This window comes from Filicampus tigris, chromosome 2, assembly GCF_054856515.1.
Source record: "Filicampus tigris isolate MCC_2025a chromosome 2, RoL_Ftig_1.0, whole genome shotgun sequence".
NCBI lineage: Eukaryota > Metazoa > Chordata > Actinopteri > Syngnathiformes > Syngnathidae > Filicampus > Filicampus tigris.
This window is the reverse complement of record NC_141218.1, coordinates 1,867,501-1,893,377: the sequence shown is the minus strand read 5'-3', so window position 1 is coordinate 1,893,377 and position 25,877 is coordinate 1,867,501. Positions and strand designations below refer to the sequence as shown.

General features: G+C 43.8%; 1 protein-coding gene and 1 long non-coding RNA gene across 11 annotated transcripts in view; both read left to right on the top strand.

The window, feature by feature from the left end:
- The window catches only part of arap2 (ArfGAP with RhoGAP domain, ankyrin repeat and PH domain 2), a 73,972-nt gene extending 66,676 nt beyond the window's left edge, over positions 1–7,296 (top strand). The window contains exons 29-33 of the mRNA XM_086056765.1: positions 1,003–1,085; positions 2,942–2,977; positions 3,068–3,131; positions 3,786–3,884; positions 4,818–7,296. Of these exons, the coding sequence (XP_085912891.1) occupies positions 1,003–1,085; positions 2,942–2,977; positions 3,068–3,131; positions 3,786–3,884; positions 4,818–5,078 (543 nt within the window). The 3' untranslated portion in view covers positions 5,079–7,296. The remainder of the gene's footprint in view (positions 1–1,002; positions 1,086–2,941; positions 2,978–3,067; positions 3,132–3,785; positions 3,885–4,817) is intronic.
- A 2,998-nt stretch (positions 7,297–10,294) lies between these two features.
- Positions 10,295–25,877, top strand: part of LOC147150765 (uncharacterized) — a 495,403-nt gene continuing 479,820 nt past the window's right edge. For 4 of the 10 annotated variants that reach the window (XR_015085813.1, XR_015085801.1, XR_015085809.1 and 1 more), the window contains exons 1-2: positions 10,295–10,549; positions 14,537–14,571. This is a non-coding gene — a long non-coding RNA (uncharacterized LOC147150765). The other 6 variants (XR_015085803.1, XR_015085807.1, XR_015085808.1 and 3 more) reach the window with 5 other exon arrangements.

Genomic DNA, 25,877 nt, shown 5'->3' with positions numbered 1-25,877 from the left:
CGAAACAATTCCTGCTGACTTTTCGTCTTTTTATTTTATTTTTTTTGAAACACAACGCTTTGGAGATTTGGGAGGACCGGCGGGCCAACGTTCCCCGGAGGGTTTTCCTTCTGCAGTTGAAACATGGGATTTGTAGAGGCGTGTGAGGAAGTGTTAATAATTGATGACGGTGCAGCCAGGGTGCCAGTGCGCGCGCGGCGGCGGCGGCATAACTGGCGCTTCCCACCCAGCTTTCTCCTCATACGACAATACGGCTAATTACTGTGAAAAATGCAAAGGAAATTACAGGCGGCGCTTAATTGATATTCTTTGGCCTCCGCGATAATTGCCAGTTTGGTGTTGAATGCAAATTGTTGTGCGCGGGAGCAGGATTGCTAGGGCGGGGGATGCGGCCTTGGTGCCGGGGGCGGCGCTTTGTACTTTGCAAGGAAAGTTTGCCGCTAACGATTGTCATGCTGGTGTACCCTGACCTTGGAGTTCACCTTGAATTCTTTTGCAAGTTATTCTGGGCTCTTCTCTTCCCATTCTATTATCCGTCTCTTCAATTGTCCTCCTGCGGCCACGTCCACGAGGCCGGCCGCAGTCCCCCGTATTTCCCAATACCGCACGCGCAACCCCGGTCAGAGGAAGCGCCGACTGCATGGAGATGCTCTCTTAGCCTTTACCTGTAACGCGCCGCTCTATAATTTCCCTTCCTCTGGTCCGTGTTCGGTGTAGTACACACCGTGTCAGCGAACAACAGCACGGTTTGAAGACACCTGCGGTGCTATTTGAGGACATGCCTCCGTGGTCTTTTCGAGGGCTACCTTCAGTTTTGTCCTGGCCTGTTTAATTGTTTCCAAAAATTAAAACATCGGTTCAAGCACAATCAAAAAGCAGTGTCTGATTTTCATTAGTCTACTTCCGTGCTATTTTTATTTACTCTTCTCGCGAGCGGTGCCAACAATTTTGTGTGCAACTCAGCACGCCTTGAGAGTGACTTTATGGAAGCATGTTTTTCAGACCACAAAAGCCGAGAAGGGGATCCATCTCAAGGCTGCCAAATGCTACCTGGGCCTGAAGAAGAAGCTGAAGCCTCCGAGCAGGTAGGCGCGCTTTGCCGTCGCTCAAAAAAAACAAAAACGGCCGGCCGGGTTTGAATCATCGCTGACGATTGCTCCGGCGGTTGCAACGGGAGCTGCGGCGAGGCCAGGCCCGCCGTTTTTTGGTGTGAATCACGCAATACGGGGGTGGAGCGGCTGGCTACGGGAGCGGCAAAAGAGTGAGACAGCGCCGTGTCATCGATAGACTATCGAGTGGGCCGCGGGAGGCGCTGAAATGAAGACGAGAAAAGCGAGAGCGTGGCGGCGAGGGGGTGAGGAGGAGCACTGCTCCAGTACCTCATTAGGCCCAGCTCTCCCTGCCTGCCCGTGTGTGTGCGCGCGCGCGCGTGCGTGTGCGCGAGGGCGAGAGTGGCCCGCCTCAACCTACTGCGGCGCCGCTCAAGGCTTTGCTCCTCCTCCGCTCCTCTTAAGCCGGGAGAAGTCTTCCCTCCTCCACCTCATTAGTTGGCCTCGCACCTAAAGTCGAAAGACACGTACGCACGCGCTCGCTTCTCGTGCATTGTGCAATTTCTGCAACTGCAAATTGTAATCATGCACAAAAAAAAAAAAAGAGCACATTCATGTTTTATAATTCATTTGGGTGCAACTTCTTATCTATGTCCATAAAAGCGTATAGGTACATTTGGTTTAAAAAAAAACAAAAAATCAACAAAGAAATTGTCATTATTTTAATTACATTTAATTTGGGTGGTGCGGCTTCTTATCGTCAAAGCTTTTTTCCCCCCAAGGGCTAGAAGATAAGAATGTCCTGTGAATGTCCTGTTATTACAATTTCTGCAACTGGACATCACAACTATCAAATCAAAATGTGCTGATGTGAAACAAGCCAATTTAAAAAAAAAAAAAAAATGTGCCTGACCGATTAATTGGCCTGCTGATTTAATTGGCCGATACTTTTTCTTTAAAATCATCCAAAATTGGCAATTTTTTCCCACATATATCGAAGCGAAAAACAGACTTAAGACAAACTACGGACGAAAGAAAGAGACATGGGCTTCTGGCTATGCGTAGTCCCGTCTATTTGAAAATGTTACCCGTCATTCATCAACCGTCAGCAAAGCGGGCGCCCGTCATAGGCGGATAGACGGAACGCTCCGTCACATAGGCGGAATGCCCAGCTCTATGTGTGTATGTACGTATACAGTGGTACTTCTAGTTACGAAATTAATTGGTTCTGGAAGAAATTTCTTAAGTAGAACATTTTGTAAGTAGAGACGCGTTTTCCATGTAAATTCGTTCCAAGACCCCCAATATTCAGACATAAATGTTTTATAATGCATAAAAATGCAAGAAAACACGTAAAAAATACATGTTATGATTAGATTATTGCACAATAAATGAGAGATGGTCCGCCTGTAATTCATATTTGTTGTTGTAAAGGTTAAACGACCCCAAGGTGTGAATGATATATCATTTATGTTCCGTGCACCTTGCTTTTTCCAAAGCGTAGGTTGTCATTCCCATAAACAAAATGGCGCTTGCCGTCTTTGTGCATGTAATTGGAAACGGGAAAAATGACATGATGGTGTTGCTCATGTGGAACCAAAGTCAAGGACAAAAAAAAAAAAAAAACAGTCAAAACTATGGTGTAAGAAGAATGTTTTCATTATGATATATGAACATGATTTTCCCCTCTTTGTTTCATGTCCCCCCCGTAAATGTTGTATCATTTTAATGAGCGAGTCACCGGTGCTTGGCGCGTAACAACGCGACGTGCGGCCTTCCACGCATTCCGACGTGGCCTGCAGCCAACACGGCTAATTAAGACCGTCCTGTACGGGAGGTTCATAAAAAGCCTTTTTGCGCTTAACGTGACTTTTTTTTTTTTTCCCCGCCAGCTGGGGCTTTACCGTCTACACGGAGAAACAGCAGTGGTGAGTAAGCCGCACGCTTCGAAAACGCCGTTACCGTACACGGCGTCCGAAGGCTGCCGTGCCCAAGAGATGCGCCTGCCTCCCTTGCAGGCATTTCTGCTGCGAGGAGAAGGAGGCGCAGGTCGGCTGGGTGACCGACATCATCAGGATGAAGGTACGTGCTGAAAATCGCCGCAAGCGTGGAATGACTGAGTAAATGAGGCCGGAGTTTCAACCCCAAACCTTTTCCAAGCAGAACAGCGGAGGGGAAAAATCGATCGCCTTTATAGACTTCTGATCATCGGCCCTTTGCTGACTTTGGTGGGGAACGGGAATCAAATTGTCAAATTAGCCCTGATTTTCAGTCCCGTTTCTTCACCAAGCAGATCAGGAAGGACAAAAATCACCCTGAACACACCCCGCACCACAGGATAATCACTCAGGGAAGTCCTTTGAAGGCAAAATATCACCCAAAAATGGTCACGTTTTCAAAAATATGTGCCTAATTTGTCCTCCGTTTCTGGATTGAGCCAAATGGTGAAGAAGGCTTAGCAAATTGCTAAAAAAAAAAAAGCAACCCGAGAGCACTTCACCCATTTCCTCCCGTTTAGGCAGTTTCCATAGCAACCGGCCGACGACGGTCCCTCATTTTGTAGCAAGGTGCAATTGATGGCGGCGTGTACGTCCAAGGACAGGTCCCGGCAGTGCTGGCGAAAAAAGGAAGGCACTTTTGCGGGTCAAATAGGTTAGCGTGATGCCGGGGGCAGCACGTGTGGATGATCCCAAATGGTCTTTTCATCACCCCGCCGCTCCTTCTCTCGATGCGCAGTTCGGCTCCGACCTCTGCTCGGACCCGGCGGACGGCGCCGTTCGCGCCGCGGCTGACGGCAGAATGCGCCTGCAGCAAAACTCGCCTTCAGGCAGACAGGTGAGCCGCCCCGGCGCGCGTCCGTCTTACTGTGGACAAGTTGGCTTTGCATTCACACGTAGCTGCAAGCGCTCAAACGCTACCACAACATCCGATCTTCATTTTACGTCGCCCAAATTTCTCAAAGAAAGCAGTGCCCAAAACTCTAACTTGCATTTTCAATACAAGAAATAGTGGCAAATTTCCTCTTTTGACAACAATGGTGAAGCAGTATTACACTCTCGACGCAAATAGCAAGGCAGCACTTTTGTTTTTGCTACCATTTTTTTATGAGATGAACTCAAAGGTCTAAAACTGTTTCCACATACACAAAATTTCTCACCATTTCTCTCAAATATTGTTCACAAACCTGTCAAAATCTGTGACGGTGAGCATTTCTCCTTTGCCATCCATGTCACCTCACCTCACGGGTGTGCCATATCAAGATGCTGATTAGACACCATGATTAGTGTACAGGTGTGCCTTAGACTGCCCGCAATAAGAGGCCACTCTGAAAGGTTTCAGACCTGTGAATTCATCTTATAAAAAATTGTAAAAAATTCTGTTCTTGAGAAAGTAGTGTATTGAAATATGACTTCAATCGAACATTGACTTGCTTCTGGAAAAATTGACTAATCTAAAGCAAAAAGTTTTAGCAGAAATACACTACTTATGTCAAAAATATGTTTATTTTCGGAATATATATTTATTCTCGTAATATAATGACAATTGAAAATCATACCGTGAATTTTTAGTAAAATGCCCAGCTCCTTTATTCTTTAATCTCATTGATTCTAAAACTAACTTATGAAAAACTGGAAACAACAGGACGTTTGCGCCATTTCTAACCTGGAAATGTCGGACGTTAGCACCGTGGGAAAACCAGGGCACCCGGCATCGTCGAATAGTCTCAGTCGTTGCAGAAAAGTATCATTGCTGACTTTCTGCCCTCAGGTGACAGACAGGAGGACTTCCTTGGCCCCCAAGAGCGGCGCCGCTGCCGCTCCAAAGCCCACGGCCCCGCGCCGCCGTTCCGTCATGGACCCGTGCCAGCCGTACGCGCAGGCCCCGCCCGCTTCCCGGCAAAGTAGCTTTGGGACCGCTGGCAAGATGCCCAGCCACGGGGGCGGAGAGGCTAAGATGCCCCCGAATCTGCTGAGCGAGCTGAATTCGGTGCTGAATAAGACGGGCCGCGGCGCCGCCAGCACAGAGTGACGGCAGAGCGCTTTGTTGCTTGACTCGCTGGAGGTGGGCTGCGCCTTTGCTAGCTGGGGACCGAATACCGCCAGTGCGGTGGCCCCTCTGCTCCATCCACAGGCGAGACGGTTTTGGATTGCTGCGAGCAAAATGGATACGACCTCAGTTCCAAGATCAGGACAAAATAATAAGTCACGCATAGACCAACAAGCACGAGGGAACGGGATTATTTTGACTGCAATCTTGAAAATGTTGATTCGCCTCCCATATCATTACAACTTCACGGAACCAATATTTGTCGAACAACATGGCCAAAACGACATCAAAGGCGAATAGAATACATCATACTCACCAGAGATGCTGATTAGTAAATGTTTTTCCCTGGTGCAGCGGTGTCAAACATACGGCCCGTGGGCCGGAACTCTAGCCGCAAGGGGATCCAATGCGGCCCCGCAGGAGGAATGTTCAAAGCGAAGGAATGCATTAAAACCAAACGCTTTCATTTTTTAAAAAATGCAATTCCTGAATCATCCACCAGGGCAGCATCGTTTTAGTCAGAGTAGAGGAGTAGAAGAAAGATGAAAACTGATGGTAGCGGTGCGCCTTCTGCTAATTACCTTGAGGTTAACCCTTATTAGCCAAAATGTCTTGGTCAAAAAGGGAAAAGCAGATGCCAAGTGCAGAGTTTTCTACGAAAAATGGATCACTATGACCTAGGCTGCTTGCAGCGCTACCATTCATTTTGTATTTGTACACACATTTGTACACACAAAGTGACCAATCGGAAACAAGTTTCACATTTGTCTGAAGAACTCTGAGGTTGTTCATTTGCTTTGGAAAATGAGTTTTGATTCAATATCAAGATTTTCGTAATGTGCGTCTTTGCACGAAAGCGCGGGGGGGGGGTGGGGTGTCATGGATTTATTGTTATTTATTATTAACTATGCTATGATTTGACTGGCATGGCCCGCTTGACATCTTCAAAGTAATTCGGCCGTATGCGGCCCCTGAACTGTTAACGTTTGACACCCCTGCGCTAGTGGAACTAAGCTGTAAAGGTTTTGCCCTGAAGAAAATTGAAGATTTTGCAATATTTATTTCGTAATTGTTGAACCATATTTCAACAAATATTTTCCAATATTTATTTCGTAATTGTTGAACCGTTTCAAGCAAGTTGCATCTTTATTTTACCGTTGTACCAAAAGGGTGAAGCATACCAATCAGCTCCTGGGAAGAATGAATGAATGAATAAAGTGGTTCCTCTGTCTTCAATAATGCACACAGCATGCCGCAAATGCACACGTAGGCAATTGTCACATGGCCATGAATTATTAATATGACCAGTTTTTATTTTTTGTTGTGGCACCTCATAGAGTGAGCGGCTTGCTCTTTCGCATCCCTGAAATCCCAACCAGCCAGTCACCACCTTAACTTCCACAATTTTCAAGGCTGTACTGTAGTTCTTGACTGTAATATCTTGTGACATATTTGTGTGTGTGTGTGTTTTTGTTCACTTACAAAGAAATGAACGGCGTCCAGTTTTATGGTTGTTTATTATTTTTGGTTTGTCATCGCAGTTATCTTCCTCGTGCAACTGGCAGCCCTCCGACAACAAACATCGTGCCTGATCTCACAGGAAACTGATAACACAAAATCAGTGCGAGAGAGCAAGACGGTCTGCTGTCTCATGCTTTCACTAAAACAAATGATTGCATTACTTTGTATTGCGTCGAGTACATTTTTTAAGTGCAATCGTGTATTTTTGAACAACTTTGGACAGTTGTATCTAAAATGCATCATTTTTTTAAACCATGAGCCTCTAACAAATTGTTAACAGTGATGTAAATTTAAAAAAAAGAATGCAATGGGAGCGAGGTTGACAACAAACATAATAGCAAAAAAAAAAAAAAAGAATATACCTGTAGCTAAAAGTAAAATTGGGAAAAACATTTTCAATAATGAAATGACATAAAAAAAAAAATGAACTGAAACTACATCTCAGATTTATAAAACTAACTAATAGTGACTATAATCATAGCAAAAATGACCTTGGTTTTCATCCTTGTCAGTTAATATCATAGATGAGCTTTCGGGGTTCATTATTGAAATGTATTTATTTTGCTATTGCTCTTCGTCCGTACAGAAGAAGGAAGGGCAAACAGTCATTTGAGATGGCAGTTTTTTTTTTTTATACTTTTTTACACATGCGCTATATAAATAAAATTGTATTGTATTACTTGGTGACCTTTTTATTTTTACTCAACAAATACTTCAGGTACTTAAAAAAAACCGAACCCTAATAAAAACTGAATCCGTTTTGAAAAAATAAACCTGCTCTAAAAACGAATTCAAACAAACTAAATTGAAGACAAAAAAAAGTCCGGATGAAATCAAAATCAACAGTAATGAAAAATGCAAAACGCCACAATCTTTGCTTTTAGCCGGACGGCTGTACAGTAAATCTCTGAGCCACGTGGCACTGTTAACTTTGACATACTGCCGCTGTATAACATGTACGTCGAGCCGTGGCCCGTGATTTACATTTACGGAAAGGCTACGCCTTATATTAATGGAGCCGTCCATTTTCCAAGCTAGAAATAGCTCCCGCCGTGAAGTGGTCCCTCTGCTGGCTGCCCATCCCCCCACCAAGCCACACATTCTGCCCTCTAATCTAGATTCTATTAATGTCTCAGCTGATATTTACGACACGCGCTGCCTTTTAGCCTGACATGGCTGTAAAGTATATGTTCAAACCGGCCAAGCTTTATCTAATTAAAAGCCCCGCGCAACGGCAATTCCGCCGGGATGGAGTCTTTAAAATCTCAATCAGTCGGCGTCCACCCCCCGCCGGCGGCCACTCGAAGGAACGAGCGAGCCACCGCCGAGCTAATAAAGAAGGAAAAATCGCGGACGTTCCAATTAAGAGTGCGGGAGAAAATACGCCTGTAGATCGTTTGCATATTTCGCCATGATTGGAATTATGGGAGAGTCGTCACAAAAGGGAAGGTCACCTCTATGTTTGGATCGGGGGGGGGGTAAAAAAAAATCCATACCCGGTTGATTTATCGGCCGTGGTTCTGCCAGAAGCCAGGAAAATGTCTGAGACATCGGAGAATCTGGTCTTGGATGAGAACATTTGCGCTTTGCGGTGTGCCTCCAATTTGGAGACGAGATAGTTGGTTCTCCACACCAACTGAGCCTGGTGGAGCCCTAAGCAAGACTTGTGGCGTGAACTGACGTAACCCGCTCGCATGAGAGGCGAAGGGTTGTCTGAGATAACCAGAACAGTCCAGTTGCAATCGATTCGATGCCCTGAGGACGACCTGACCTCAGCGATCGAGGATTTACCCCACTTTACTCTTCGGATAGTGTGCGGTGTACAGAATTTTGGCACCACACACACACAACGAAAACGCCACAAGATTCAACATTTTCGATCAGTGGCCCCGATAACGGCTTCGGATAGTCTTGCAGAGATATCCGACAATTGGGCCTTGACTGGATGTGATCGCAATCATTCCAAATGTTGTTTTGCGGACTTCCTCGGAGAACCCACTGGTGTCATGGTCTACATGTTTTATTCTTTATGTAGAGGTAAAACGTTTAGGCAGCTCTTGGAATGGATTCAACTCACTTCACGAGAACTGAAATTGGCACTCACGGATATGTAACGGTGCTTTCAAGCATTCTGCAGGGCGTCCGTGGATGACGAGACGACCCTTTTGCGTGCCAGCTTCCAATCAGTGACTTGGCAGGGGAGCGAAGTGCGTTGGAATGGCAGGTGAGAGTGCTGAGCAGAGCTCCATAAGCCTTATATGTACGGAACGTGCACGGTGGCTGGAATTGAATTGAACGCCCCATCTCGGCACAAACTTGTACTGCCCAAGGGCCAACTGCCAAGGTCAAAAAGAGTGTTTGCGCCCAAACTGAAAGTTGCGTCAATTTTTCTTTTGTTTTATTTTAACCTGTATTTAACCAGGAAAATCTCGTTCAAGATCCGCAGATCTCTTTGTCAATATAATGAGATGTCAGAGATAAATTAATTTGATTGACCAACCGCCACTGGTAAAAATACTGATTCACCTTCTTTACTTAAGTAAATGTAACACTGAATTTGAACTGCCAGGTTCAAGGGATTAGAAGGCCGAGATGGTCTATTTTTCAATAACAAACTTTATGTATTTTTTTTTATCAGGAAAATTACATTAGCTTGCATTTGCACTTTTATCCATTTGTTTTCGAGAAATCCAAAACTAACAAACACATTAGTTTGTTTGTTTAGGAACGCCTACAATTAATGAGCAATTTGACCACCAATTTGGGGCTTTAGTCATCACAAAAAAAAGCCCATAAATCACTACAGATTCTTTTAGGGGGGTGAATTTTAGTGCTGACATAATTTTTTCATACAGCCCTTTTATATGCGTTGATGTTCATCCCAATCAAGTGTCCTTTTAAACGCTTGCAAACTCCATTTTTAAAACTGCTCATTTATTACAACAGCCACACAGAACTTGTAGAATAGCACACAGAACTTGTAGAATAGCGATTCACGTAACACAACTGCAGGATGGCAAAAATCACAGGAGGAGGGAATGCTTTGCGATCATGTATGGCGCCGACAGTACAGTTGCGCTACTTGGACTGTTGCTCGAGTTCTACGAGTTCCGACAGCCTGTGAGGCAGTTAAAGTGTCTGTGTGTGATCTCTCCTCACAACGTTGAATGTTGTGAGTGAAAGCAGAAAGTTTTCCCAAAAAGAAATACCAAAGTAAGGGTGCAGATCTGCGTTTGTTCAGTAACAAAGTATTTGTAGCATTTTGTGTACCATCAAGGATGCAGATAGAGAGCGCTTTTGATTTTGCTGGAAGAATTTGTTGGCCTTATTTGGAGTCCATGATTTATTTATCCGCTTTAATCTACGACGCGAGTACCTCCACAGTAACCTTCATCTTTGGATTGTTTGGCCTAAATGAGGTTATCAACAACGGTGGGCAGAGAACTGCCACGCTGCAAGGCAAAACAAACATTTGCTTGTTAAAGATTCATCATGCTGCCCGACTTGAGTTTGGTGCCCTTGTCATGTTTGGCAAAGTCACACGGCACATGAGCCGCCAATCAAGGAGCTTGATGATTATTTCATAAAAGTCAATCTTCAAGTCACGCTGTGTCAACATGGACTCTGACGAGCCTGGATGAAAATGCTTAACTTTTTTTTTTTTTTTTTTTTTTACTTATCTCAATATACGACTTCTTTCCTATAAAGATGACACCTTTAACCCATTAAGCCCGGGAGCGCATAAGCGCGTTTCGACCACTAGTGCCGGGAGCGCTGTGGCGTCTTTCTACCTTTCAAACCGGGGGAGCGGATACGTCACCGTCCCTTTTTAATCCAATTCTCCATCTCTTAGCCAATTGAATGCACCAGAACACACACGTGACGGCGTCGCGAGACCGCGGAGGATGTCGTGGATTTTTTTCGAGCCGTAGGTAGGCTAATGGCGGACGCCGTCGATCGCCGGTAGCACTGATAAGTAACGGCAGTGCTAAATAGCCAACGCGCACAACCAGTCCAACGTGATATGATATGGTTTGCAGACAATGACAATATTGACGTCTTCGTAACAGAATAGAGGATGGTAATCACCACTCGATTTTTTAAAATTAAAATAATGCTTCTCTTGCACTGACACGCTATATTTACATCCTCGATAAGAATATATTCTGCCTGTGTGAAAGCCACATGTCTAAGCGCTTTAATTCTTCTGGAATGATGTTTCTGTCTGCTACAGGGGCTGAGATATGAATCATTTTGTGTTGACTTTCTGGGAGAACTTCATGTTTTCAAGGGTAATTCCAAAGGCGACCGACGGTTTTGGGGAGCTGTTGAGAAAGGCGCTTTAGGCCTTATTGGGTTAATGCCTTAGATTCGTGCTCAATTATTTTCAGTGTGCACCTCGTTCGTACTTTGGCTTGGAACTGAAGGTTGATGACAACGCTTCAATAACAAGCAGCGCTAGCAATACTAAGCTCACGTTGGCCACGGCTGTTACTTTGGTAGCATGACTTGTTTGAAACAATTACTGTATCGCTACATGTGATCAGTCTGAAGTTTTATTGTTTGAAATGTATAATCAATGGCTTAAAATTGCGCCTTTAAATCTCGACAATGCCATAGCCTCCCCCTATTAAAACCGCAGCTTGGATGGGGAGGTTGAAACGATAGTTCTTCGTAGGCACCAAGCATGTCAAATTTTCTTCATTTTGCCGGCGCTCGCACCCCCATTTGAACTTGGCCGTTTACAGCTTGGCCTCGATTATGTTTTGCTCGCGCGGGGTCTCGCCTCAAAGCTATTTTCGGCCTAATGTGCCTGCAAGTCTGCTAAGCGCAATTAGCCGGGATGAAACAAATCGCGCAATACCATCTCATAATTGATATTAAAAACCGTCTATATGCAAATTGATTGAAAAAGATCCAATCTGCCCCATTCCACGTGCTAAGGCTTTGAACTCTATCGTATTACTGATCCAAATCTTTCCCCCAGCTGGTCTGCCCCCCGAATCACCCCCCGGCACCCCTCCGATGTTGAGATAATAACCCGTGTTGGTGAGTGAGATTTGTGATTAGCACAACAACAATGGCTGCTAATTACCACCTGAAAGACAAAGAAGTTGTTACAAAACAGTGCACCTGTGTGTTGCTTTCCACCCTTTTGTAGAACAGTCTCTCTTTCTCTATATATACACGCACAGAATTTGATTTTTTTTTATCTTACAAGAATAAAGTCACATTTCAGAGAAAAGTGAGAAATATTCATGATAAAAAGTGCATATCGTTGCTGTCCTGTGAAAAACACTGTATGTCCATTTTTTTATATGAATTGTGTTTCCGTGTTACAGACATCGCACTAACGTGAACATTTTTTTTTTCTCCAAAATTGGACACAAATGTATTTCACAGGACAGCAACGTTATATTAAATCTAATATTAAAAAATATACAACTTCTTTTCCCAAAAATATGCTACTTTTTTCTTGTCCCATTTCCGATGATGGTGTCGAAGAAATGAAGATGCCTTCTTTGGCTTAACATTCCCAGTGAACACGCCTCTGTTGCTAGGAGATTGCAACGTCGCTTAAAAGAGAAAAAAGGCTGAGCTCTGTTCATCTTGTCGACTTTCACAGACACTTGAAGGTGTTTTTACCCTCCATCCCGTGCGTCTTCTTCCTTGTTTCTCAAGGGTCCCAATGAATATTTGATTGGGCTTGATTACCTATTGGTTTGGTTCAATATGGCATGCATAATGAAGGGTAATGAGGCCACTTTAAAAATAGAGCTCGACAGCTCACCCTGCGCCTCCATTCTCCTAAAACACAATGAACTCCCACTTAATGTGTGTTTACCTAATTTTTTTTCTCCTAATGGACACTCAGGCTACTCGTAGCTTTAAATCAAAGTTAACTAGATGGCTAGAAGTCTCGGGACCCCTTGCACATAAAGGAAGTGAAAAGACAAGAAGTTGATCAAATCCCAAAAATTGATGTACACCTTTTGAGTTTTAAGAAACCACCTCTGGAAAATAGTACTTTGCTAGCAACTAGGCAGAAGCCTAGCAAAAGAATTTGCGCAAGTTACACCTCGGACGACTTAACGACACGAATGTAGCAACATTTGTGCTCGACAGTTAATTTTTGATTACACATTCCAAACAATGACACTAAATGTATTTTTAAAAAATTGTATTGTAACACTCCCAAGTCATGCTACAAAAGTAGCAGCCATAGCTAATGTGCTAATGGTAACTTATGTCATTGAAGCATTCTCTGTGACTATCACAACCATGGCCAACCCTCTTCTACGGGAATTTTTTGATAAAGCCATTTTGTGATAATTACTTCCGCCTCAATGCCGTTTGCACACATTCGCATGATACCGAGGCACTCCATTCAAATTGCTCGTCCATTCAGACACGGCGACACTATTGAGCTCAATTCAGAATACCACTTTATTTCATAACAATGGTCAATGATCTATGTTACTTAAATTGAGTAGTCATTGTTTACCATGCCATGCACAGTCATGGTTTCATGAAATCAAATGCACACATCCGCCAACCTTGTCCAACACACTCCTAATAAAAGCAGGAACGAGTCAAAGTTTCGAGCAATGTTTAGCATTAAGTGATTGTTGTCATTGTGCTTTTTAGATATGATTTGTATGAATGCGCTGCCGATCGGCAGTATGCAAAATGGCGTCGGCGACAATTGATCGCTCTGACTGGCTGCTAGCGATATTAAGCCAGGCAAGAGATAAGTGACAAAAGCACAGCACCCGTAAAGAAAAGGGCTGAACGTTGCTTTTTACTTACAAAGTAGATTTGTTCCTGTGTGTTGGGTAAGGTTGATATCATTTGACGTCATTTTAATGCCACACCTCAGTCGACAGTCGCTGGACAATCATCGTACATGCTTGTCATCGGTCGTAGCTTGTCTACGCCCGGTGTGGAATACGGTGATGAATGATATTACACTTCTCGCGTTCTTACTAGCATGTAAGAGTATAGCATTCTGAAGAGCCTAGCGAGCGTGCCAGCGCTTGCTTTGCAAGTAAGCGCTCTATTGTTTTCCAGTCACTTTTGCTGCAGTCGTCGGCGGTGATTAAAGAGAGGATCTAGTCTTTGTTCTCCGTCGCTAATTCCTATCTTTTGTTCTTGCGGGGGAAAAAAAAACATCCAAAAGTCACCTTTTGTTTTCCCTCCCAGTGTTTCAGTGGAATCAAACTGTTCCTTGCGGCCGTCCTTGGATTCATCCAGACTCTCTCAAAGCCTTTTTTTCTTCTCTGCTTAATTACCATTAGTCGGGCCTTGTTTGTGCAAGCGTGTTATTTGGGTCATGAATGAACGAGGGACGGCAACTGATTTCTGTGAACCGTCAAGGTCTTGCGCTTTGGTTTATATGACCAAGCTCCGTTTTGTTATCATTTTCGCTACGCATGTAGTATATGTTCGAGAGGCTTTGACATGATATTCAACTCAAAAAGGACAATGCAATGATTATAAAACTATTTTCACACAACAATATTAAGCCAGGCAAGAAATAGAAGGAGGCCTTCCAGAGCTAATAAAGGGTTTATTCCACAGCAGCATGCGATGAAATAGTCCAACCTGCTTGACAAATAAAACAGCTGTGGACATTTTAGTGCCAGCGCAGCGTCATTGTAATGAGAGATGGTGTTTGCAAGTCTCGGCCGGCTGATAGATATTCCATTAATATTGCAGCTAAAAGACAAAAGTGATGCGAGGGGCACAGGACCGAAGAGGAAACTAGCTAAGTAAATAAATAAATAAAGGGATTCCGCTCCCCTCGTCACTCCTACACAAACTCCCGTCGCTCCTTGCTTTGTTTATTATTTCCTCTCCTGTTGTTGTGTGCATTTCACCTGCTCACGCCATCTTGTTTTTGTCACGTTTCCCACCAGGCCTGCCGATGGGGAAAAGACCTCGGCATCCGACTGTGAGTACAATTTGCTCAAGAATATGAAGCATATCATGTTTTTGTTCATTTATGTAAATAGTGCAATCAATGCAATGTTTAGATCATCAACAATTATATCGGCTTCTATAATAAATGGGAACATTATTGAGCAGTTAGTAATACAAAAAAATACAAATAAAAAGATGCTTCAAGCTGTTTCCTGCTACTCTCAGCAGAAGGTTACTGCCAAACCAAATATAAAACAAAGAGAATTACAGCTTGTGTAGTCAAAACTACACAGCCTCTGGGATCTAAATGCCGACATGGCGCATGAGCTAGCAATTAGCATCTATTTAGCAATGTTATTACCCTTTAAGCAACTCATATCTGAATATAAGCAGTGGAGCAACACTTTTAGAAAGAGAACATATGAATACTCACAGTCATATACTGTATAAATGCAGAGCTGGGCATTTTACTAAAAATTGTCGGTCCGTTTATCGCCGTCCGCCTACAGCCGGGGTACCCTTCCACCGTCCGTTTATCCGCCATTTTATCCGCCAAAAAATAGTACCCGCCGATGATTTTAAACAGGCTTCCGTTAGCGTTTCCGACTACAAACTACGACCAACTCCTGCTAAATTGTGATCCGTCTATCCATCTAATCCCCACCCCACCACCACAAAAACTCCTACGTCATATTCAATCAGATTTTGTGTATTGACATCATTCTGCCCAAAGAGCTTTCCAAAGCCTCATATGCACATGCTCAAAAACAAAAGCAAGCGATTGGCCGGATTGTCATCTGTAACACCATTTCGCCATCAAACAAATGTTTACTCCATATGAAGGCAAAAGGCTTCACCTTGCTGGCGTTAAACTTGGGCGTCCGCACAAGTTGACCCATCGTTCACATTTATGCCTCTGAGTTTTTTGGCTTCGGGAAACAAATCAAGAATACATGGGGATCATACAAAATACTTGATATAGTCGTGTTTGTTCTGGGCTGTATTATTTTTTTGCATTGGTTGAATTGATTAAACTTAAGATTTTGTAATTTATACATTATTTTCATGTTATGCGTTAAAAACATATTGTACAAAAAATATTTTATATTTATATTTTGGACATTTTTCTTGTGCTCATTGAGATATTGAATACAATCTTTCAATTTTTCAAGTGGGGTGTACTGATATATGCTGGGAACTGTATATAATGTATATGTACATACGTGTATACATGTATACACTGTATGTTATGTGTGTTTATATATATATGTATGTATAGACATACTTAGTCCAGCCCTCTAATTTAGCGAGTCCCGGTTTCTTTACCGGGAGAGAGAATTGCATGAGCGATAAGGAGGAAAAAACGTCTGTGCAATGATAGGAAATTGGAATTGCAAAGAAAACTATTACCTACTTTTGCCCACCCTGACAACACCGTTCCGAGCTGTCTGACTTCCAGACACATATCAAATTTGTTCCGGAATGCTGAAACGATCCTTAAATTGAACCTGCTCGACTTCTTCCTCTGCTGATAATAGGCTAAACGTAGAGGTTGGGAAATGTCTCCCGTTTTAAATTGCACACAGATATGACATAGAAACATTTACATGCAGGATGCACAGATAAAAAAAAAAAAAAAAAAAAAAAACATTGCTGTGATGTGCTGAGATGAACTTCTTCCCCAGTTTGTGTGTCCTATCAGCGCCTGTATCAAGAAGCATTTGCACCTTCCGAAACATGACTGTTTCGCCCACATTCTTATGAAGTGTTTTATTTTTCAAAGCAATCTGGCACAAAAGCAGAATTAACATCCAAGGAAAAAAATGCTCGGATCTGTGAGTCACACCAATTTTCTCACATCATTCTCAAATGAGGAGCCTGTAATATTTAATGCATGTCTTTTTTGCATATCTGGCAAGTCAATGACTATATTTACGCCATCTTTTTAATTTTTTTTTTTTTCTTTGTAAGATTGCTAACCTACCTTATAGTCCAAACATATAAGAAGAGATTGTTGTCACATGTACTGAACAACCAGTACTTGTCGGGAATTCCCGCAGCTCCTCCAGTTTTGCTGTTGGTATTTTGGCCAAGTGAACGAGACAATTGTATCATTTGGTAGTCCGTCACAATGCGTTGATGAGCAAGCCGACACGGCCGTTTCCAGATATTGCTGCGCAAACGGACGTTTTCAACGCTGGCAATGCGAGAAAGGGGAATTATTACAGCGTGGCCAAAAAGTGGCGACACTCCCATCGATGATTTACATAGGCTTACAAGAGAATTTTTTAACACTGACTTTAACAAGATAACGTCATACAATAAATACCAAAAAAATGAACCTTTTTCCATTTCATGACCGTTTCGTTGCTGTCAGACAAATCATGCGAGTTGCGACATCTGAAAAGCAAATGGAGCAAGAACTTAACCTCTCTCGTTTTCCTTATACAATTGTTGTTTTTTTTCTTCCCAATGTGCTAGGATAGTTTTGGTAATTTTGACATGTTCTCACAGTTTTCTGGGGGTCACTATATTATGATTTAATCCTCGTTCCACTTTACTTAAAATTAAGATTAAATAGTAATCATTTGTTTGATTATAATGACTGTATATATTGTAGGTGAAGGCGACACGCGTGGCACAACCAGGGCACTGACTTCTCCGACGACACAAGCATTGGAAGAATTTTTTTGGCGTGTGTAGAAACCACTACGCTTGATCGTATTGTACTGCAAACCTTTGAGCCTCATAATCCTCTTGAGTCTTAAGTTGCTGTTGAATGTTTTAATTTCAGCCCCCTTTTTTCCACTCAAGTTTGGCTCCGACTCTGAAGGCCTCCGTCACGCATAATAATCAACGCAGACTCTCAATATGCAGTCACATGTTTCGGTCTGGACGATAGCGCGCAGGCGGCATTGAAGCCCTTTCAGGAAAACAAATGGACCAGCGCAGCTTATCAATCAAAATGGAGGAAGAGGGAATCAATAAGCAAAAACATTTGGAGGAATGGCACTCACAGATAATCATTCAGGTCTCTTCGCGGCAGCAAACTTTCCTGTAAAATACGGATTTGTGCGCAGCCAGCAGTTATATGGTGCTAAATCGATCTGGACGTTGTGGATAAATAATTGAATTAATTTGTTTCTATTCTTGAAAGCTGTGAGCGGGGCCCCGGAAACCCTACTCGAGAATAACTCATTCCGATTCGTCAAGTCAAATTTACGTAGCCCTTAATCACAGAAGAGTCTCATGCTTCGCATGCCCACAGTTGAAAAATATTAACAACATCCCCTGATCGTTGACAGGAGTGTGACCAAAAACTCTCAAAACCTTGAGAAGGGGTCGCAGGTGGGGGAATGCGCCAGATGAGGCGCTGCAGGAAGTTGCCGTGGGAGAAGTGGGTCCTCCTCAAAACCGGCCCGGTTTATCAATGCGGAAATCTGCATAGCAGCGCCTCTGAGGATTTGGTCCACCTCAGATCTTGATCAAAACCTTTTTGGGGGTTGCATAATAATTATTGAATTTGCTGACAAACTTCTGCTCCACACTTCAGCCTTGTTGTTGGTGATTATTGTCTATATATGCACATGCACGTGCGCGCGCACACACACACACACACACACCTGTATGACCGAAGAACTGGACATGACAATAAATATTGTTTTGTTTTCTGGGTGAAAGTAGAAATAAACTGGAGATGGACTCAATTTATCCTGTCCTTTGCCGAGATCAGGGGTCGGCAACCTGCGGCTTTTTCATTCTTATTTTGTGGCTCTGCGTGGCTTGGGAAAATAAATTCTAAGTGTCCGGTTGAAGTGGATGTTATTTGTCTCCAAAACGTGTATCATGTCTTCTTATTAAGTCCAAAGTTTTTGGCCACTTTCAAATGTGGTCCTAGATGGGATACGTATCAGATTTTTGGCAATGCAGCCGCATTCTGAACTGCGGCAGGTCGCGTATATCTGATGTCATCCGTGGCCAAAATGCGCTCTGCCTGGGCGGAGGAAGTGCGCTGGCAGCCGGGAGATCAAATCTGCAGACTTGTTTTGAATAACAGTATAGACTTTATATTTGACTTGAATTTAATCCCATTTGAAACTTGAAACATAAGGTGGACATTTATGGTAATCGTAGTAATTCAGCCACAGCTCATTTTTTACGCACGGTTATTACGTAACGTCACCTTTAGTGACGTCTCCATGAAATGAGATGGAAAAAGCCTCGCCTCATCATTTGCCCCAAATACTGTATTTCTACCTCCGACCGAATTGCTCCACTGTCGAAATACCTCGACACGCTGCGCCACATTTATTTCCGAAAACGCAACGTCGTGGGTGACGTCGTCTCTTCTTCTGCACATGCGGGAGATGCGTTATGTTCACACACAAACGAGACCGGGGTCGCATTTATAATGTAGCATGAATGCTTACACAAAACAAACATTTTTTTTTTTTTTTTTTTTTTTTTTTTTTTTTAAAGATGGCAGCTTACAGTCCTGCGTAAAGATGAAAATGACTTCCCATTTGCAGATGCTGCAAGTGCGCAAATGTTCAGGAGCAGAAGTCCCATGAACCTGCCAAAATAAATTTAGGCGGTTATTTTGCAAATATTTATTTGAAATTCAAGTCAAGGCTACACGCTCCGAAAGCCCAAAGGATGACGGCTCATGGCACATTTGTGTTTGCTAGATGGATCATTTAAGTTCAGTTTAGTAATTCATTTGAAAGAGACCTTCAACACTCCAATTTTTTTTTTTTTTTTTTTGTAAGACACACTATTTTACAAGTGTAGAGAAATTATATATACACATCTTCATTTCAGATGTCAAAAAGTGTTTGGGGCTGCAAGTGATTTCTTTTCTGTGGAGACCGGGTCGAAATGGCTCTGAGTGTTAAAGGTTGCCGACCCCTGGGCTAGATGAATAGATAGTCCAAGTTCAAGGATGGCTTAAAAGTCGACCACTGCCTGTGGAGTTTTCCACGCTACGCCTAATAACGCAATGTACCGTGCAATTTTATGCTAACCGGCTGTTAGCAGTCGCTTCGGAGAGTGAGAGGGGGGTGGGGGGGGGGGAAGCTGACATTCTTTGATTATGTAACAGTTACAAAAACGCAGTGTTCTTTTATTAATGAATAACCCGCAGAGGTGTCAGATAGGTGCTGCCATGTTGACCCAAATTTCCTTTGACAAGCTTTTGCTCCGCTAACAGCAGGCTGTATTCTTAATTTAACTCAATTCTTTTACCCGTCTCAGCTTATCCCCCGTTTACCTCTCTGCATGTTAAACATCTGCGCAGCAGCGGCGGGCGCACTGCGATTCCGCTATTACGGCCACCGAACATGGCATTTGTGACACATCGGCGATGCGCAAACAATAATTAATGAGACAAAACTTGCTTTGTCAACAACAAAGCAGGCAAATGAAAGGGCAGCCTGGCAAAGACAATGGGCCTTCTGAGCTCGACGGCTTTTCAAAACAACTCCAGTCGTCGTCTTCTAGTGAAACTCTGGCATTATATGGTACGTCCCCTTTGGGTGACCGACGGTGTCGAAATGAGTTTGTAATGGACGTTTTTCCAGACATCATATACAAAGCAAACATGATTTCCAGGTGAAAATGATCAAGTCAACGTACGATCCCAGTGTGTAGGTGCGTGTGTATGTACACGCACACATTTCATATATATATATATATATATATATATATATATATATATATATATATATATATATATATATATATATATATATATGTGTATATATATATGTATATATATCCACTTGAATAAACTTTCAGGTAAAACAGGAAATGACCAATCTGTTCCCCCACCATTGGGCCGCCCCTTCAATTGGTCCTCTTTTTCCGCCACCGCCGCAGTGCTCCCGTCATAAAAGTGTCCTCTATTTACCGCTCCTATGTTGACATTTGGGAGTTGACCTTTGAAATGAAATGGCGGCGGCGGCCGGGGATGGCATTAATGAGGGGAATTCGGCGAGCGATTTAAAAGTCCATTAGCATGGCGTCGAGCGTTGCCACTCGACTCTGCCGCAGCTAATTGATATTCTTGGGGTAGGGGTGGCTATAAAAGTTTTTGCTCCGTGGAGTACATGCGCTGTGTCTTGTGGTGCATTAGACAATATCAGCCTCTTTCTAAATAAACAAGGGAAGGGATGGGGCGGTGTGGAGGGCGGGCGGTGTGTGTGTGTGTGTGTGTGGGGGGGGAGTGTAGGGGTGCTGCGGAGGGTTTAATGGGACATCTCATTCTGCATGCTGAGTGGAGGAGTGCTAAATCCCCGTCAGTGTCATTTCCATGTTTTTCTTTTTTCGATTGCCGCAATTAGCAGGAGGAGGAGATGGAGGGGTGTCGGAGAGGAGATAAAGTACACTTGGATGGGGTTTTATGTCAGGGGGATGTTTGCATCGTTTTCCAAGCTCGCACTCCTAATGCTAATGTGCTTACTCCAAAGAGGCACCTGTGCAGAAGTAGCCCCATTTTGAAAGGGTGCTGAGACCTTGGATGGCGATATACGGTAAACTCCCTTCCATCGCGGGGGTTGTGTTCCCGGCGACCACCCCAATGAAATTCCCCATATGCCTATATGCCGGTCCGCCTCTGATTTTAAACGTGCTTCCGTCAGCGAGTCCGACTGCAAACTTCAGTATCAGCCACCCCCGGCTGGCCGATATTTGCACAGAAAGAGTGACTCACTTTGACTCTGTGCCAAGGAAGCCCGTTGACAGCCTGGTCCCTCACTCAAATCTGTCCTCCAAGCAACAACAACTCAAGAACAACTCACAATTGTTCCTTGCCACGGCCTTCGAAGCCTCGCCCATAAAAATAGACTAAAGATGGACTGCAGACAAGAGACGGATTAAATACATGGGCTCCCGATCTATGCTTAGTCCGTCTATTTTAAAATTGTTCCCGCCATTTGTCAACCGTCAGCAAAATGGGCGTCCGTCATAGGCGGATAGACGGACCGCTCCGTCACGTAGACGGAATAGCCAGCTGTGAAATTCGCCATATAGAAATACCCATTTCAATGCAAATTACATTTGTATATGTATGTACTTTATATCCATGTCACATAAAGCTCTAACTCTTTTTCATAATCTACTTTTCCAAGTTGATTACATCATATGGGAATCGGGCTGGAGTAGATTTCTGAAATGAAAAACCTGCTTTGAAACACCACTTTTTTCCCTTTTTTTTTTTTTTTTTTTTCTTTTTTCCTCGTGTTGGTTGGGTGACAGTGCAAAGTCTAGCCAGGGGACTGTCGCGCTAACCGCCTTCAAATTCAACGTGCGTGTGTTTATTACTCGAGTGTGACGCGCCTCATCCGCATGCCGTCGCCTTTGCGTATGCCCCGAAGCCTCCCCTTTCAATTCGTCTTTGCTGCGGGGAAGCCGCCGCGCCAAGATGACGATGGCGCCAGACCTGCAAACAAAGCACATACCGTTTGGAGTGATTTACTGATGTCACGCGACAGCCTTTAGATCTCTGATTCTATATTGACTCGAGCAGAAACTCCTGGAGGGATGTCAGGGTAAACACGGAAATAATCCAAATAAACAAAAGTGATGATATTCCTGCAGTAAAATGGAATGGGATCCTCCTTTATCAGCGTACCAAAATTTCATGGAAATAGCTCGAGTAGTTTTTGTTTTGCGTCATGGATGAAAATGTTTCTTTTGTGAGCAACCTGAAGTTTTCACTTAATCCCTGAAGAAAATCCATAGTATGAGTTTACCTAAGAATGAGGTCTGGAGGCCCAATTTCTGGCATGGGTCCTTGAGACTTGTAACAGTTCCATCAAATTTTCTATCCATCGGTGAAACTTGTGTCAAGAGGACAATTTTTTTTTCAAAGTTTTAACCTTACAGGCCTTTTCCCCCCCGAATGACTGCTTCAATTGATGCCTTCCTTCAATATCGGGCATGGGTTCTTGAGACTTTTCATATCGATCAATGAAATTGGTATCAGGGGCTATTTTTTTTTTCCGGCTCGCGTTTTCATTAAATTTACAGACGCAAATTGGTTTGATCAAAGCAAAATGGCTGCCTTCCTGTTAATTCTGGGCATGGATCCATGGGAGTTTTTTTTCATTCTTCTTGTTATGCTAGTCATGTCCACCACGTTTTGTGTCCATTGCGCCAACTGTTGTCAGGGGGCTTCATTTTTCCAACGTTCCAGGCCTTGGACATGAGTTCTTGAGACTTTTTATTTGATCCTCTTATGGTAGACAAGTCCAAAAACCACAACATACACAAATTGTAGTTAAACATTGCCCACTCCAACCTTGTAGGTGAGAGTAATGTACATTACAAAATGATTGAAGGCAGCCAAAGTGGAAGAAAATCTTGGATAAGCGTCGGATCTGTGGATATTGGTGAAGTTGGCAACTTGTGCTCCATCATCCGGTAAAGGTTTGGCTGTCCTTTTCAGCAGCAGATGTTCGTCACCCCACACGGATGCCTGAATGTGCAACTCACCCGTCATTATTTTTGACAAAATGAACCTTTGAGATGTAGCAACGGGTGCTCTGGAAGCGGTCGCATTGGCGCGGAATAACAGACCCACGGGGGACTTTTGGGAAGGAGAGGATGCGAGACGAGGGGAAGGGGAAGCCACAAACGAAGGACCCGAATCGATCGACGACAGACCCACCGCGGAGCGCCAGGATGTGAGAGTCGAGTCTGCATTTTGGCCTTTATCACCATGCTCAATCCTCTTTCTCAACGGTATGCACTCGGAATTTGCAGGAAGGACTGTGAGATTCTTCAAAATGAATGATAACCAGGATGCAAGAAAGACGCCTCGTTCAATGTACCATTTGGAACATCTTGTTGTGGGTTACATGAGTACAGATTTAGTTTTTTTTTCAAAATGTTAGAGACTCCAGTTGGTCTGAGGGAATGTTCTGCCCAGACTCTTTCCCCAGGAGATTGGGAGGCAAAATCACTGTTTCAAATTTGGCCTTATTGCTACTATGTGTGTAGCCTGCTTTAAAGGCCCTGATAGACCAAAACGACATTCACCAACAGTGACAGACGCTTACCCCCTGTGGTGTCCGGCCGGCTGTCGGCACGTCACGCTGGCAAAACACACCGCAACGACAGACAGCGATGCTGACCCTGAAAGTAGCTTCTGCGCATGCGTGAGATGTAATACCCTTCCATACCATCGGCGGCGGTAGTCACTATTTCTCATTGTTAGAAAAATCCAAACGGAAAGCTGTTGGCCGGGGACGGATTACAAAAACGTAAACAATGCACTCAGCTATAATCTTCGCTCACGATGAACTCCCACGCGAAGTAAACCCTCACGTTCTTGACACTGTATTGTGAAATACTTACATTGTCAAGCCTCGCTCTTGTGCATGTAAGAAGATTAAGGCAGCGGAGGCGGTGCTCACTGTTTTTCCGCCTTTGTCACTTCCCGTTGGTGCTCCGCGCGCTGATTTGCTAGCTAACAGCCAATCAGAGTGACCAAATGTCACGCCAGGCGACGGCGATTCAATATACGTAAACGCCCCCAAGGCGCTTACAGACGGGTTACGACACTACGACGGTGGCCACTACACCAATCAGACGGCGCATTCGGACGCTTCACGTCCTCCGACGTCGGTTTGGTCTATCAGGGCCTTAAAAGACTGATGTGAGCACGATAACTGATAGAGACCTCATTTAAAACCTACACAGCCATTAATCCCTTTGATGTACAACCTCCTTAATGCTCCCACCCTCACCACCTCATCCCTATTGACAGATGAGAAACAACCAAGGCGGCCACGATAAGACCACGCTCGTATCGCGTCACGTCGATACTGAGAGGCGGCCAAGTATCAAGATTGCTGGCTTCCTTGTCGGGAGTTTGTCACTGTCTCCGAATCGGCACAGGATAGCTGATCCCCCGCAGAAGTTCTTAAACTGTTTGGGTCCGGGGAGCTCTTAAATCAGAGATTTTTTTTTTTGTTTTTGTTTTTTTAACCAAGCTTTCCAGTGTATTTTTTAAACATTTCAACCTAAATATTCATGACCTGTTTAATAGAAAAGAACGTAACCAAATTTAAATGGAATGGAATCAAATATTTATCAGTGGCCGCTAGATGAGGGGTACTGCTTCTATTAACAACATGGAGGAGCTAGTCTACAATAGCATAACCAATTGTAGAAACTTAGTGGTTCAGTGATTGTGTTTAGCGACTTTTCTGATCTGTCTGACAGCTTTTCCTTGGGCTTTATTGGCGCTAAGAAATAGAAAGGAGCAGAATCGTTTTCACATTGTTTTGCATATGACAAGAAAGGAACCTGGTGGAAAGCAATCACAGACTCAATTGTGCCTGTGACAATGATTCTGTTCATGTTGTCTGTTTCCCGGTGAGGCTGAAATGTGCTTTTTGGAAAAATAAGAAAAGTGCTAAATGTCCATGTAAAAAAAAAGAGTGAACCCCTGTATGGGGTCCCTGGACAGAAAAACTCTGAGAAGTCCTGTTATTGCGGTCTAAGAGAAAGCAAAGCTACTCAAGCGTTGCTGACACCACACTTTGGAGCTCAAAAGATGATCCTGGAGGGGTGGGGAGAGTGTCTGTGTGTGCGTGGGGGGGGGGGGGGGCGATGCCACACTTTGGAGCTCAAGAGATGATCCCGGAGGGGGCAAAGGAGGTCGAGGGAGCGCCTTGTTTGAGCCGTGTTCTATTTGCTGCTGAGTGTCAAGGCCCCAAATGAAAAATGTGCTCTGCAAGATATATTCATATTCTTTCCAAGTGGGAGAGACGGACGCAGAGGAATGACAGCGACGCCATCAGAAGTTGATTCATCATCTGTTGCGCCTAAAAAACAATCGCATGCCGGCAAACACCGCTGACCTTCATCTCGCACTTTGAAGGGGGTCATTTATCAGGAAGTGGGGGTGTGGTGACGCTCGCACACCAGTGGGAATTTTTCCTCTTTTATGCAACGAGAAGAGCATTTCGCAGCCGTTCTCGGGTGCTCCGTGGCTTAAATGGCTGCTTTGTTTGCCTGCTTTGATGCCTAATGATGGGCGGGCACTTGGATTGATCAGCTTTGTATGTGTGGGCTGGGTTTAGTCCAGATCTCTCTAGGGAACTTTGCGCTACCTTCTCCACCCACCCATTGATGTCTGCGCTGGATATATCTTCTATATTGTCATATTCTTAGCAAGATGCATCTTTCCAAGAAACTTTGGAGGTGGATTGATAACCTTGAGCGAGGATACATTTTCCCAGTTGGAGTCACGATACACTTTTGGGTTAATGCTAATCCTCATAAACCGTTCCCTCATGGTGTAAATGGTACAATCTGCCCATCCAGTTT